This window comes from Heptranchias perlo, chromosome 1 (genome assembly GCF_035084215.1).
Source record: "Heptranchias perlo isolate sHepPer1 chromosome 1, sHepPer1.hap1, whole genome shotgun sequence".
Classification (NCBI taxonomy): Eukaryota; Metazoa; Chordata; class Chondrichthyes; order Hexanchiformes; family Hexanchidae; genus Heptranchias; species Heptranchias perlo.
In genome coordinates this window covers 149,636,568-149,652,363 of record NC_090325.1, presented here as the reverse complement: position 1 = coordinate 149,652,363, position 15,796 = coordinate 149,636,568, and the positions used below count along the sequence as shown (strand labels likewise).

The 15,796-nt window shown below is 45.7% G+C and overlaps 1 protein-coding gene across 1 annotated transcript in view; it reads right to left on the bottom strand.

Annotated features, from left to right (window-relative positions):
• The window catches only part of fstl5 (follistatin-like 5), a 724,566-nt gene that overhangs the window by 696,014 nt on the left and 12,756 nt on the right, over positions 1-15,796 (bottom strand). The window contains exon 2 of the mRNA XM_067992568.1: positions 1,040-1,178. Coding sequence (XP_067848669.1) covers positions 1,040-1,168 — 129 coding nt within the window. The 5' untranslated portion in view covers positions 1,169-1,178. The remainder of the gene's footprint in view (positions 1-1,039; positions 1,179-15,796) is intronic.

The following is a 15,796-nucleotide window of genomic DNA, read 5'->3' as shown; positions in this document are numbered from 1 at the left end:
GTACTTTGTGGTTCCTTTCAGTATTTAATTTTATTATGCAGTCAGTCTGCACTCTGAACTCAGATAATTAATCAGAAAAAGGCCCTCAAACCATTGAACCATTGACCCAAAACCACTCCCCTCTCAGAACCAATAGCTCTTTAAGTGAGTTTATGAAACAACTACAGCCGTTTCGTGCATTCAAGTTGAAAAATGAAGCTTCACAATTCTGATGTCTTTCGGGCCATGTCTGTACCATAAGTGCAGAATCCCTTTAATCCGACAACTGGGACAGTCAGGTATAATTGCCTTTGGAAATTTGCTAAAATTTTGCCTCCTTCAGCAGTTGTGGAGTATTGTGCACGAGGTTGCACCATCAGATGGGCATTAATGTTGATCTTTTCTCGCCTTTTTGTTTCTTGCATATGTTTGTAAATGTGTGGTGTTGGATATATATTTCTGGCCTCCGTGTTTTTGTAGTTTGTATGTGTGCTTTTGTATATGGGATTTACCCCCATGCAGCCATGACTGGCATTAGTACTTATAGACATGTTGAATTTGTTTTTAAGAACCAAAGCCAAGCATGCCAGCTACAAAGTGATTGCACTTAGTAAAAAAAATCTCCCACCATTTCTGGTCCAATGTATTCCATAGCTTTCCTTCAGATGAATATTAAACAACCACTAGATGCCTGTACTATACTTTGAAAATAAATGTATAAATGATACATGGTGTGGCAAAGGGGCCCTGCTCAAACTTTCCTTCTTTTAAATTAAAAATATAATGGAAAAATTGCTCCTTTTAATGAATCAATACCATTTGTAGAGTTCCATGGCTACTGCAAACATGAGAAGGATGTCAATCTATTATCTTATTGTACTAAGGTGCAATTTACTCCATTGTGCAGTTTATGATATTAAAGCTTAATTTACTACAAGATGGGAAATAATATCATCAGTTCAGGATATATTTATATTCTTTTGGAATTAAAATAATATGCTTACTTTGGCCTGGAAAATGTACATTTGAAGGATTACTATAAACAGAATGCAGCCAATACCTTATGTCGCAATCGCACTAATGGTGGATAGTGTTTTGGCCCATATCCTTCTTTGGTCGGCCACCCCTCTGTGTTCAGGAAGACAATGCTAAGCAACAAAAGTGCTGACCACCACTCTAGTGTCATCATTGGTCTATGCCTGCCATGAGAAAAGGGAATCAATATGAGCCATTCAATTCGTTCAAACAGTTTGATCACAAAAATCAGATATGAAGTTACCATCTATCTAAAACATCAGCAACAATGTAATTAAAGTAGGCTCTATGGAATAAATGTGGACAATAACTGTCTGACTTTAATTTCTTAATTTCACATCAGGATTATAATTAAGCAGAGATTCTGTATCAGTCCCTTAAATTGTCTCTGCTTTATTCAAAACACATTTGTTAATTCACTGTCCACTGCTGGAAATTATTATTGTAAGGAATCTTACAACACCAGGTTATAGTCCAACAGTTTTATTTGAAAATCACAAGCTTTCGGAGGCTTTCTCCTTCGTCAGGTGAGTGTGACGAAGGAGAAAGCCTCCGAAAGCTTGTGATTTTCAAATAAAACTGTTGGACTATAACCTGATGTTGTAAGATTCCTTACATTTGTACACCCCAGTCCATCACCGGCATCTCCACATCATGGAAATTATTATAACAATTGTACTAATATATGCACTTCATTTTGGTGATTTTAAACCACAATGAAGGTTAAATTTGTGTTATTCTGCAGTACCTAATTTGCATAATTTATTCAACTATGGTAACTGAGATTATATAGTCCTATAATCCCACAGTACCAGCAACTGAACAGAAAACGCTGGAAGTACACAGTAGAACAGTCAGCATCTGTGAGGTGAAAAGATTAGTGTATGATGTTTCAGGTGTTCCACCATCAGGACTCAAATAAAAACTCAACTTCAAAGGCATTTCAAGATTTTTTCATACAGCTGCTTTAATTTTCCAGCTCCATGATTTACTGGGGCTGTAGGTATTTAAAAAAATCGATAATCCAACGGCTCAGCAGTGGTGTCTGAAATATTAAGATATAGATTTGAGCTAAAATCATTCACACACTAGGGGTATATTTCCATCTTCACCACACAGGCGGCAATCTGCAATGAAAATCAGACAGGTTCAATAATGGGCGGGCAATCCATCCCACAAAATTACCACTCATGTGTGAATACGAATATTTACCCCTTAGTGTGTGAATAATTTTAGCTCAAATCCATATCCTAATATTCCAGACACTCATACATTAAGGTATTAAGTCTTTGAACTTTTGATTTTTTAATACTTACAGCCACATGGGTGATAATCTGGTGGAGTGGATTACCCGCCCATTATAGAACACGTCCGATTTCTATTCCAGATTACCACCTAAAGTCCCAATCTTAGGGGAGGCAAAGTGTGAAAACAGGTCATTTCTCCACAGGAACAGAAAATCAGAGGGTCAGTTTTTTTACATTGTTTGTTTTGCATTACTTAGCTATAATGACATTAATCCGAAAATGTATCATTTGACTCCCCCCTCATTCAAGAGGAGAAAAAGGATGAGAAAGTAACATACAATAGGTAAAAATTAAATGTTAGCATTATTGCTATATTAGTAAACATCAGTAACAGGGAAGAAATCCCTTATTCGGTTTCTATATTCAACAGGTCAACAGGGGTAAACTTTCAACTTGCTGTCCAGGCGTAAAACTGGCTTCACGGATCAGCCACTCATTATTGTAAACCACTCGAAATCAGTGGAAAGTATAATCGGGCAGTTTCGATATTGGCCGGCAATTCCGCAATGCCAGTTTTATGACCAGGTGGTAAGTTGAAAAGAGCTCAAACTGATTTGTTGAAAATCTTCTAAGTGACATTAACTAGGGCAGTCTTGATCCAGGCCTTACTGTACACAAGCCTATAGCAAATTCCAACCTATAATTCAACACCAAATTGTCAATCTTGTAGATTACAAAAATGGCTAAAATGAGAACTGAAGTGCTACAGTCGCTCAGTAGAGGCTGTTGTTCTGGGATTAAGGCGCATTATTGGAGCAGAGCTACACTCTCCGGGGGAAAAATTGGATAAGGGTCCATCCTGGCACAGGAGCTGAATGCTAGGAGCATTCCACCATGCACGTGGGTGCAGTGCCGGAAGAAGTTTAATGATTTGACTTGAGTGGTCAAGGTGAGTGAATGCAAGTGTCAAGTGGCACATCCTATCAACTGTACCAATACTCTATGCACGACACCTCCCGTCACCCACGCACCAACAAACTGCCCATCCATAAGCAATGCTGCATCTCACCTGCACATAGTACCACACTTGCAGGCCACACAACCACCACTCACAAGTCACACAAACTGGCAGCTATTCGACCATGACAGGCACATCACCCACACACCTTGCAGGACACCCACTGACACACTGTCCTCTGTTTTGCAGGAGAAGGTGGCATATAACACCCAGCAGCAGGAGAGACCTGAGGCTGGACGGGCATGTCTGCACGTCCTCACCCCCCCAGAGGAGACGGTGCTGCGGATCATTGGGCGGGCCGTCACTGTAGCTGTCACAACGTGCCGCGCTGGAGGTCCTGGTGAAGGGGGTCTCTGTATATCTAATGTTCCTTCTCCTTTTCCACATCTCCCTCCTCCCATAATCTTTTCGGACTCACGAGCTGCGCATGCTATCAGCACACACCTCTTATTTGCTCCTCTCCCCACTTCACAGCTCAACCTGTTTCTCTTTGTCATTGCAGATACCCAAGAACACGTGGCAGCACCTGAGGAGGAGGAGGAGGAGGAGGAGGAGGAGGAGGACACTGAAGCCACACCATCACTCGATCTGACACTTGCTTCCACCAGCTCAGAGACTGACACTGCGCGTCCTTTAGATGTTAGGTTAGAGGAGGGATCTGCACGTGGTGAGACACCGAGCACAAGTGCGCAGGAGCCGGGGCGGGGGGAACGGATACCACAGGTACCAGCTCGCCGGAGGGCGAAGTCGCTCATTAGTTCTGCTGCAGAGGAGTCAGATGAGGACTTCAATGGGCCAGGCTACAGAAGATGGCTGATGGGCGTTCACCAACAAATGCTTGGGGCACTGGAAAAACTGCCAGAAAGCCTGCGCACAATGAGAAGGGGCATGGAGGAGTCCAGCTCCAGCTTGGCACAGGGCTTTGCGCAGAGCTTGGAGTCCATCCTTTCCAACATGGAACGGGTGGTCACCTCCATCAGCGCACCTGTGGAACCCACCATGATGCAGCGTCTGATGACTGATGTCACAGCATCCATTGCAGCATCTGTCATCCAAGGTCTGACAGCTGCATTTGGAGCTCAGACTGCTGCCTTGGAAACTCAGACTGCTGCTATCGTGGCTCTGGGGACCACTGTGGAACAGGGCTTCCAGGGCATCACAGCACTCCAGCAATCTGTTCTCCAGCTGATCACCAGGATTGCTGAGGCACCGACCCGGGAGAGTGGCAGTGGCGCCATGGCAGTCGGACCTGCTGTCCTCTCTCAGGACCACAGCATTCCTGCTCCCACCCCTGCCATTCTGCCAATGCCCCTGTTGTTGCCTCTCGGCCAGCCAGGCCAGACTGCTTCAGCCCATGCTGAGATGGTGCAGTCTGAAGCCGGGCCCTCCAGACCCAGAGCTGCTCGAAGTCACCCTCCAAGGCCATCTGGCCGTTCCTCCATTGAAGGCCAGCAGCCTCCCACCGCCCATGCTCCAGCCACTGGGGAAGCACCTCGTAGGAGCACTAGGATAGGGAAAGACACATGAACAACAGGCACGAAGGGAATGCACAAGGGTAAATAGTTCTGTTATATTTGCATTTGATGGTGGTTTTTATTTATACAATGAGCTGAGAGGGACACCAATGTGTAATCAGATGGAGGGTGATTTGATTGTCTTGTGGGAGGGGAAAGGTGGGGAGTTGGGGGATGTAGTTCCAATTATTGATAGCGGGCACGGATCAGGTGAGCAGCCACAGCCCTTGCAGACAAGGCGTATGGTTCCTGCTGCACCCTTGCGTCTTCCTCCACCTCCTCTTCCGGCTCCAACCCCTCCTCCTGCTCCTCCTCAGCCTCTTCCTCCTCCTGCTCCTCAGCCTCTTCCTCCTCAGCCTCTTCTTCCTCCACCTCCGGCTCAGGATCTTCTGCATTCATTGGTGGTAAAGGCTGGTCCCTCATGATGGCGAGGTTGTGCAGCATGCAGAAGACCACCACAAATCTGCCCACCCGCTCAGGGGAGTACTGCAGGGCTCCTCCAGACCCGTCTAGGCGGAAGCGTTGTTTGAGAAGACCTATGGTGTGCTCCACGATGTTGCGTGTGGCAGCATGGCTCTCATTATAGACCTGCTGTGCACATATGCATGGATTCCTGACCAGTGTCATGAGCCACGTCGTAAGGGGATAGCCGTTGTCACCCAGTAGCCAGCCTTTGACTTGCCAATTCGGGTGAAAGACAGCTGGCACGTTGGACTGCCGCATGACGAAGGCATCGTGACTGCTCCCAGGGTGGCGGGCATCGACCTCCAAGATGTGATGCGTGTGGTCACACACCAGCTGCACGTTGAGGGAGTGGAAGCCCTTTTTGGTTGATGACGACAGCCGAGTTGATGTGCAGGGCAAGCAGGGCAGTATGTGTGCAGTCCATGGCCCCCTGCACCATGGGGAAGCCGGCAATGCGGGCGAACCCCGTGCTCGCTCGTTCTGATTGTCTCTGTTGAGAGGGAAGGTGATGAACCTGTTTCTCATGTGGTACAGTGGGTCTGTGACTTCCCTTTTGCAGCAGTGCTCTGCATACTGCGAGATGTTGCACCTTCACAGCCACAGGCAATGCTGTCCTTGACCTGCTCTGGGGCTGCAGTTGTGGCCGCACCAGTTGACAGATCTCGGTGACGGCTTCCTTGGTGAACCTCAGACGTCGGATGCAATCCTCCTTGGTCATATTGAGGTAAGAGAATTGATCCCGGAAGGCCCTCAATGGGTAGGGCCTCCTGCTCAGTCTCCTCGTCCTCCGTCTCCTTGCAGCTTGACCTGCTGGGCATGGCCTCTCTGCATGCTCTCATTCATGCTCAATGCCCAGCGGGAGCCCTAGCAGACCGCCCACGGTTGGCAGGAATGTTGTTCCACCAGGATTGTAACTTTCCGATCCATAAGGCAATACCTGCCAAAGCATTCTCAAAAGTAGTGTAGGAACTCTCAATAAGTATAGGGAGCTTCAAAAAACACTTCCTACTCATCCAGCAGCCAGAAGCAATAATCCAGCAACTAACCTGCAACACCTGCATGGCCCTTTAAATAGCGCTGGTGGGGGGTCCTTCAGGCACTGTAAGGCACATTCAGATGGTTGGGGATAAGACTGTGCGTTGAGTTGAGCGTTAAAGTCGAAAATGGTGTGTATCACTTTAAATCAGCGTTGCACACTGATTGCAGCCATTTTCTCCCTACTTTACATGCACATCACGCAGAAAACATGCGTGCGCATCCAAGACGCCATCTTGGATGTCGGAAAGGCCTTGCAGCGCCGAAACAACGGGCACGACACGGCCCAAATTAGCGCCCCTCATCTTTCGCATGTTACACCTGTTATCTAAGAGTTTTGATACAATCACAATGATTAAATGTTCCAGTCTGTATTAACAACCCTCACTTCAACAAGTACATAAATATACCTCCAACAGATAAAGACATAACTACTTCTTCAGAGAGGTGAGACCTCCTCACAGAATGTTATGGGAAGTATTAATGTGCCATCAGTGATTTGAAGATGCCCCATCAAAATCACATTTTGAAAAAGAATTATGCATTTCATTTCACTAGTGTTATAAACAGAAATATTTCAGAACATATTCCATATATGATAAGTCTGAAGGTGTCAAAAATATCTCTCACAATAAACACAAAGTCAATGGGCCCAAAAACTCTCAGGCTAGTCACGTTCCTGGAAGTTCAGCAGACTTCTGATAGTCAGCTCCTGACCTCCACAGAGTTTCTGCGGTCAGGTCAAAGTCACATTTATTTGAATGTGTTCCGCAGGCACCTGTGCCAATATGTGAAATTTGTCTTGGGCAAAAGCACAAAATGGCCGATAAATCCGACAGAGTGCAAAACGTGCTACCGATTCGCTATCAACCGTTTTGTACTACTGCTGAAAACAAATTTCACCCCTTCCATATCAGCATGCATTTCCTGCCTACTTATTGTCACAGTTTTCAGTCATACTTTATTTAAATCAAACTTTCCCACTGTAAGTTTCCACGTCCATATTTCACACTCAATTTTCCTATACTGATAGCATGGTTTGTTAATAAATCAATCAAGTCACTCAAAATGGTTTTTCAAAAAAAAATTTTAGTCACTATTTAACTTAGCAACTTAAATTTCTAGGCTTGCATTCTACTCCCGTAAGAGGGTTTGCGGTGGGTGCTCTGAACACCCGCTAATGCAATATTGTCACTAACCCACCGCAATCTACTTCCCCAATCCTTATTAAGCACGCAGGACTGTTTGGAGATCAGAAAACCATCCTTCACTGGAACGGAGGGAAATTACAGTTCTGATGCAGCCTTTCAGCCATTTAAAGGGCATCATTTTTCAGCAAGATGACAGAAGTAGCAATAGCCTTGGGGGTGTTAACAGCTGGAAGACCCCCCAGATTTTCCAGTGCATCTGGCTGAAGTGAGGGACAAGAAAGACTGTCTGAAGTACACTCAAAACCACTCTTTCAAATCACTTTGCCAGCCACAAGGACTTCTACTAGTCTTCAAGGACATTTCATTTAAAGGGACAAAGGCATCTTCACCTCTTATCATCATGCCATGCATGATCTCATATGAGGCAAGTCTCCATAACACTCATACAACCTGTAATATTGTCTTCTCTCCCTCCAAAGTAATCAACAGTGTACAACTAACACCACAAAAGGACAATTGGGGGAGGATCACCCCGAGTTCTCAAGAAAAGACGTTATACTTTAATAGGCAACTGGACAAGAGAACCAGTAGGAGAGGGCGAGGTTGGAGGTGAGCTGGCAAGAGTACCATCCCAGTACTGCCAGACCCATGGCCCCCTTCTAAGTGTCCTCAGGTCCCTGGCCTGCACTCAATGCTGATAAGTTAGTGTCCCTGGTAAGGTCACTTGGCATAACAACCTTGTTCTTATAATACTTGCGACTTACTTTTTTTTTATTCGTTCATGGGATGTGGGCGTCGTTGGCAAGGCCAGCATTTATTGCCCATCCCTAATTGCCATTGAGAAGGTGGTGGTGAGCTGCCTTCTTGAACCGCTGCAGTCCATGTGTTGAAGGTACTCCCACAGTGCTGTTAGGTAGGGAGTTCCAGAATTTTGACCCAGCGATGATGAAGGAACGGCGATATATTTCCAATTCGGGATGGTGTGAGACTTGCAGGGGAATGTTCAGGTGGTGTTGTTCCCATGTGTTTGCTGCCATTGTCCTGCAGCAATGTCCTGGGGCTGAGATGATTGGCCTCCAATAACCACTACCATCTTCTTTTGTGCTAGGTATGATTCCACCCACTGGAGAGTTTTCCCTCTGATTCCCATTGACTTCAATTTTACTAGGACTCCTTGGTGCCACACTCGGTCAAATGCTGCCTTGATGTCAAGGGCAGTCACTCTCACCTCACCTCTGGAATTCAGCTCTTTTGTCCATGTTTGGACCAAGGTTGTAATGAGGTCTGGAGCTGAGTGGTCCTGACAGAACCCAAACTGAGCATCGGTGAGCAGGTTATTGGTGAGTAAGTGCCGCTTGATAGCACTGTCGACGACACCTTCCATCACTATGCTGATGATTAAGAGTAATGGGGCGGTAATTGGCCGGATTGGATTTGCCCTGCTTTTTGTTGTCAGGACATACCTGGGCAATTTTCCACATTGTCGGGTAGATGCCAGTGTTGTAGCTGTATTGGAACAGTTTGGCTAGAGGTGCGGCTAGTTCTGGAGCACAAGTCTTCAGCACTACAGCGGGATGTTGTTGGGGCCCATAGCCTTTGCTGTATCCAGTGCACTCAGCCGTTTCTTGATATCACGTGGAGTGAATCGAATTGGCTGAAGACTGGTTTCTGTGATGGTGGGGATATCGGGAGGATGCTGAGATGAATCATCCACTCGGCACTTCTGGCTGAAGACGGTTGCAAACAATTCAGCCTTGTCTTTTGCACTCACGTGCTGGACTCCGCCATCATTGAGGATGGGGATGTTTACAGAGCCTCCTCCTCCCGTTAGTTGTTTAATTGTCCACCACCATTCATGACTGAGTGTGGCAGGACTGCAGAGTTTTGATCTGATCCGTTTGTTGTGGAATCGCTTAGCTCTGTCTATAGCATGTTGCTTCCGCTGTTTAGCACGCATGTAGTCCTGTGTTGTAGCTTCACCAGGTTGGCACCTCATTTTTAGGTACGCCTGGTGCTGCTCCTGGCATGCTCTTCTACACTCCTCATTGAACCAGGGTTGATTCCCTGGCTTGTTGGTAATGGTAGAGTGAGGAACATGCCAGGCCATGAGGTTACAGATTGTGCTGGAATACAATTCTGCTGCTTATTATAAGATGATCTGCTAGTCTTTACAAAACAATCATTGGCCCGAAATTCAAGGGGTCAGGGAAGGAGTAGACTGGGCAGATTGATCACACAGGGGTGCAATTTGATGCACTACCCAGATCCATAGGGTTTCTGCCTATGTAAAAAGCCATCTAAGTTCTGTTTGGGAGGATGGGCAGAAGGACTATTTTGGGGCATGTCTGGGAGAGTCCCCAAACTACCCCGGGATTTCCACAAACTATGCTCTCCCTAGACCCGACAGATCCCACTCTAGCTGAGAGATCAATTATCTTTAACAACATGCTGTTTTTCTCCCTTAGAAGCAGTGGAAAATTTGTTTTCTTTATCGGTCCTTTTCGGACTTCGGAGTCTCCTATTGTACAGGTTGGGTGCCACGCTGCGTTCCACCAGCACAATGGTGTGGACAACTCTGATGCACCCACACAGGTATGGGCTGCATTCCTTGAGTACAGAAATGAATCCGCCCCATAACATGGGGCATGATCTACATCAATAGCCATGGGTGGCTGGCAAATCACCACACTTCATGCAGCAGAGCATGGACCTTGGAATCTTCTAGCCACTAACTATCACATATTACAATCACTGAGCGGGTTGCAATATTCCACTTCAAAATGCATTGAGAACGCCTATGCAGGGCTCTGTCAATGGGAAAATCAACATGTCAGCATTTTGGGGCAGTACATGTTACACTTGTAGGTGGTGCTGTGATGTAACGTCAATTTCAAACCCAGTACTGGTACTGTATTTTTGGACTTAAAGTGAGATTGACCCTAAATTTTTGCAGAGCCTGTCCCAATTGAATGTGCTACCTTTCAGCTCCGCATGCATGTCCAACCCAAGTGCCCCACACTGATTTCACTGCAGCTAATTTTACACCTTCTGAAGAATACCCTGAACCGCCTTTTTTATAAATTCATTCTCAGGATGTGGACATTGCTGGCAAGACCAGAATTTATTGCTCATCCCTAGCTATAAATGAGTGGCTTACGAGGCCACTCCAGAGGACAATTAAGAGTCAACCACTTTGGTGTGGGACTGAAGTCACTTATAGGCTAGACCGGGTAAGGACTGCAGGTTTCCTTTCTTAAAGGACATGTCAACCAACATGGTCAAACAGAAGAAGTGGCAGCTGCAGCTGCAAAGAAGCTTTGTCCACCTTAGGCACACTCCTTTTACACATATCTGCAGTTTAATGCCTCATCCAAAGAATGGCACCTCTGATAATACAGCATTCCCTGAATACAGCACTAGAGTGTCATCTTGGATCATAGGTTTTCAAACTGGGGTCAGGAAGGAGATCCCAAGAGATCCATGACATCATCAGATTTATGTCTGTCTGGGGCTGGGCATACGCGTACTGAAAGCATATGGCTCAAAAATTCTGAATTCCTTATTTTTCTGTGTTTGTTGATTCACCAGCATATTATTTCTGTTGCTGTACAATAATGATATATATTTTTTAAATCTTCAAGTGATGCACTATTTTCCTCAGGTAGCTAACACTGTATTTTGGAAATTGGGGCAGGGTGTCCTGGGAATCTGCTAATATTTACTGGGGATCCAATATATACAAAATATGAAAACCACTGGCCCAGATCATGTGCTCAATTCCTGGTGTGGGGCTTGGAACCCACAACTTTCTGACTCAAACTGAGCCAATCTGACACACAAGTTGACATTCAAAATATTCCTTCTTTATTGAAGAAAAAGGAAAAATTAAATGTTTCTTAGATCAATCAAACTTACTGTTGAAATAGAGACAGTTGAGTAGGATGTCCCTCCCTGCTTGGCTATTCAGATGATGCCTATTTGCAGGGAGCATCCTGGAACTAGTATATTGCAGTGGAGGACATACCCCACTGTGACCTGAGAGCAAGTCAGGAAGCTGATAGTGGGAAACTGTGCTTCAAGCTGGGAATACAAGTATTTGAACCTGGAGCATGATTCCCAGGGTTGAGGAACTCCTGGGCGGCACTCATCGAACCCTTTGCCGAGTCCATCAGGAGGGATGCGGGCATAAGAGGGGTGACGATCCCAGGCAGCGGAGGCACTCAGGTCAAGGCCTCCCTGTACATGGATGACTTCGCCGTCTTTTGCTCGGATCAGCTCTCGGTCCGCAGATTGATGAGCATCTGCGACCAGTTCGAACTGGCCTCGGGGGCCAGGGTAAATCGTAGCAAGAGTGAGGCCATGTTCTTTGGGAACTGGACAGACCGATCCTTTGTCCCCTTCACCGTCAGGTCGGATTACCTGAAGGGGCTGGGGATCTGGTTCGGGGGGGCCGGGGCGTGCACCAAAAACTGGGAGGAGCGTATTTCCAAGGTTAAGCAGAAACTGGGACTGTGGGATCGACGATCTCTCTCGATCGTGGGCAAGAACCTGGTCATCAGGTGCGAGGTGCTCTCGGTGTTGCTGTACGTGGCGCAGGTCTGGCCCATACCTCGCTCCTGCGCCGCGACAGTCACCCGAGCCATCTTCCACTTTGTATGGAGATCAAAAATGGACCGTGTCCGCAGGGTCACGATGTACAAATCTCCAGAGAAAGGGGGGAAAGGCGTGCCCAACGTGGCCCTCATCCTGATGGCCACCTTTGTGTGCGGCTGCATCAAGCTGTGCATAGACCCTCAGTACGCAAACACAAAGTGTCACTACGTGCTGAGGTTCTACCTGTCCCCGGTGTTGAGAAGGATGGGCCTGGCCACGCTGCCACAGAACGCTCCGTCCAGTTGGACCGTTCCGCCCCACCTGTCCTTCGTGGAAAGGTTTGTGCAGAAAAACACCTTTGACCACAAGGCGATCAGCAAGTGGTCCGCACGTAACGTCCTCGAGACCCTGCGAGAAAAGGAGATGGTGGATCCTGTCGGTTGGTTCCCCGAGCAGACTGTCAATGTCATTTGGCAGAACGCCTCATCGCCAGAGCTTTCAAACAAGCACCAAGACCTAGCTTGGCTGGTGGTGAGAAGGGCCCTTCCCGTCAGATCCTTCATGCACTCCCGGGCTCTCAGCGCCACCGCGCGCTGTCCCAGAGGAGGCTGCGGTGGAGACGAGACCGTCACCCATCTCCTTCTGGAATGTGCCTTTGCAAAGAAGGTCTGGAGAGAGATGCAGTGGTATCTGTCCAGGTTCGTCCCGAGCAGTTCCGTAACACAGGATTCTGTGCTCTATGGGCTGTTCCCGGGGACGCACACTGAGACGGACATCAGCTGCTGCTGGAAGACCATCAACTAGGTGAAAGACGCCCTTTGGTCTGCCCGAAACTTGCTGGTTTTCCAGCACAAGGAGCTGTCCTCGACCGAGTGTTGCAGACTGGCACATTCCAAGGTCCAGGACTACGTGCTGAGGGACGCACTGAGGATGGGTGCGGCCGCCGCAAAGGCTCTGTGGGGAAATGCAACCGTTTAGAGCCTTCCCGCCATTGTAAACCGAGGGGCTGCAATCAGGGAAAAACCCCCTCGGGCAGAATGTAAAATTCAAATTGCTGTAATGTACCTGTAATAAATCTGAAATGGACCTGAAATGAATCTGTAAGCAATAATCCGTGTTGAGTATGATGCAATGAGACACCCTAGAGTGTCATGAGCTGTAATTATGTCCAATGTGTTCATTGAACTGTACTTGACGTAACCTGCAAATTGTATAATCTGTACTGTGTACGTTTGGAAAGGGATATGACAACTGTATTGTATGTACTGCTGCAAATTTTATGAATAAAGTATATTTTTTGAAAAAAAAACTCCTGAGCGGCACTCAAGCCCGTTTGAAGTTGTTCGCCACTCCTCCGTGTAATGGAGCCATGTCAGAATACATAGGCGATTCCCCATAATTGGCACCACCAAAGTAGCTTAGTTTGTTAAAATTGGATAGCCATGTGGTGATGGATAGAATACTAGAGCCTGGTCTTTAGTTGCTTCCAAGCCTTTATTCACATAGATTCCCCTTACAGACACACCACACCCTAGCTAAGCTCTCCTATGAAAAGGATACAAGAGAGTCCCCAATTGATATCCACACCTGAATACAATTAACACTAACTGATATAAATCATACAATTAACATAGTTGAGTGGGTGACCCTATTAGAGGATCTCTATGCTAGCAACAAAATTGTACATGTGTGGCTCAGTACCATACCAGACAGTGCACTTCTCTACTGTGCCATCATTAAAGCATAAATAACAAGTTTAATTGTACTAATTAATTACTGACTAAACCACTCACTAATACTAACTGCAGAAACTTCAGCATAAGAACTTAAGAACTAGGAACAGGAGTAGGCCATACGGCCCCTCAAGTCTGCTCCGCCATTCAATAAGATCATGGCTGATCTTCGACCTCCACTCCACTTTCCCGCCCTATCCCCATATCCCTTGATTCTCTTAGTGTCCAATAATCTATCGATCTCAGCCTTGACTACTCAATGACTGAGCATCCACAGCCCTCTGGGGTAGAGAATTCCAAAGATTCACAACCCTCTGAGTGAAAAAACTTTTCCTCGTCTGTGTCCTAAATGGCGACCATTTATCTTGAGACTATAACCCTTAGCTCTAGACTCTCCAGCCAAGACAAACAGCCTCTCAGCATCTACCCTGTCAAGCCCTCTAAGAATTTTATACGTTTTAATGAAATCACCTCTCATTCTTCTAAACTCCAGTGAATATAGGCCCATTCTACTCAATCTCTCCTCATAGGACAACCCTCTCATCCCAGAAATCAATGTGGTGAACCTTCATTGCATCCCCTCCAAAGCCAGTATATCCTTCCTCGGGTAAGGAGACCAAACTGTACACAGTACTCCAGGTGTGGTCTCACCAGAGCCCTATATAATTGCAGCAAGACCTCCTTATTCTTATGCTCCAACCCTCTTACAATAGAGGCTAACATACAATGAACTTTTACTACCCCATTGTATGTCAGTTTCTCATTGTGCAGTTTTTAAAAATTCTGTTGAATTTTTATTTTACAGTAAGCATCACACTAGATGATTTATCTTTCTATCATTAATTCTCCACCACAAACACTATCACAAGAAACATGTAATCATACTCAAATGAGACCTACACCACATGATGTTCTTCCTGCTGAAGAACATTTTAGGTTCAAGTGGGCTGCTAAATAGCTTCAGATGTAATTCTAATGAAAGGAGAATATGTACTGGACCACCTACAATTTGTTTTACTGAGAATCGTGACTCTTCCAGCTATATTTTTGATGTTAATAAATGAAAACTGCTACTATTATGTGCCAATAATTCTAGATACCCCAGTGACCAGATTATTTACCTTCAGAACTCAAAATAAACAACTGGTGACCTGAATTTGGAATTATGAACAGTGCTATATGCCAAAATTCTGAGAAATACACAATAATTTTTAAAATAAATATATTTAGTGATATTATGAACTTTTATTTAATTAATGGGAAGATAGTGTTGGTCCTACTGTTCTGCTCGAATCTAATAAATAATTTTGAAAACTAAAGAGACTAATGTCAGACATGCAGACTCTCCTTCAGTGCATTACCCCAGCCTTGGAGAAACCTTCTTTCCAATAGAAAATTATGAACTAACTATACATGTATCTATACATCCATATTAAAAACCGCACGTCTGTATACGCTTCCTGTCTGTACTACTTGACTTCCTGTTGTCACGTTTTTGCATCTTTTCTTCTTTTATAAATTTCTACATCCACATTTATTATAGGTTTTGCCTATGTACGGTCAATTTTTTTTCAGAAGTTGGATTTTGAAAGCAAACAAAGCCTCTTTGAGGAAAACTGATATGAAGGGAGGACAGAAGGGGAGGAGTGGAGAGAAGGGGTAGAGAGTAGGGTTGAGAGGGAGGGTTGAGAGAGGGGGACAAGGGACAGAGAGGAGTTTGGAAGAGAGAGTGGTGGAGCGAGAGCATGAGAGACAGAGGGGGATGAAAGAGAGTGAGGAGGTTGAGAGAAAGAGGGTTTCAGAGTGAGTAAGGTAATAAGAGAGGGAGGGTTGAAAGAAAGAGGTAGAGAATGGGTTTAAAAGAGAAGATAGATGGAGGAGGTTAAGAGATAGATAGGAGTTGAGAGAGAGCATAGGTTGAGTGAGAGAGATATGTTTCAGACAGAGAAGGTGGATTGAGAGATAGAAATAGGATTGAGAGAGAAAATGGGGGTTGAGAGGGTGAAAGGTGATTGAGAGAGAGAAG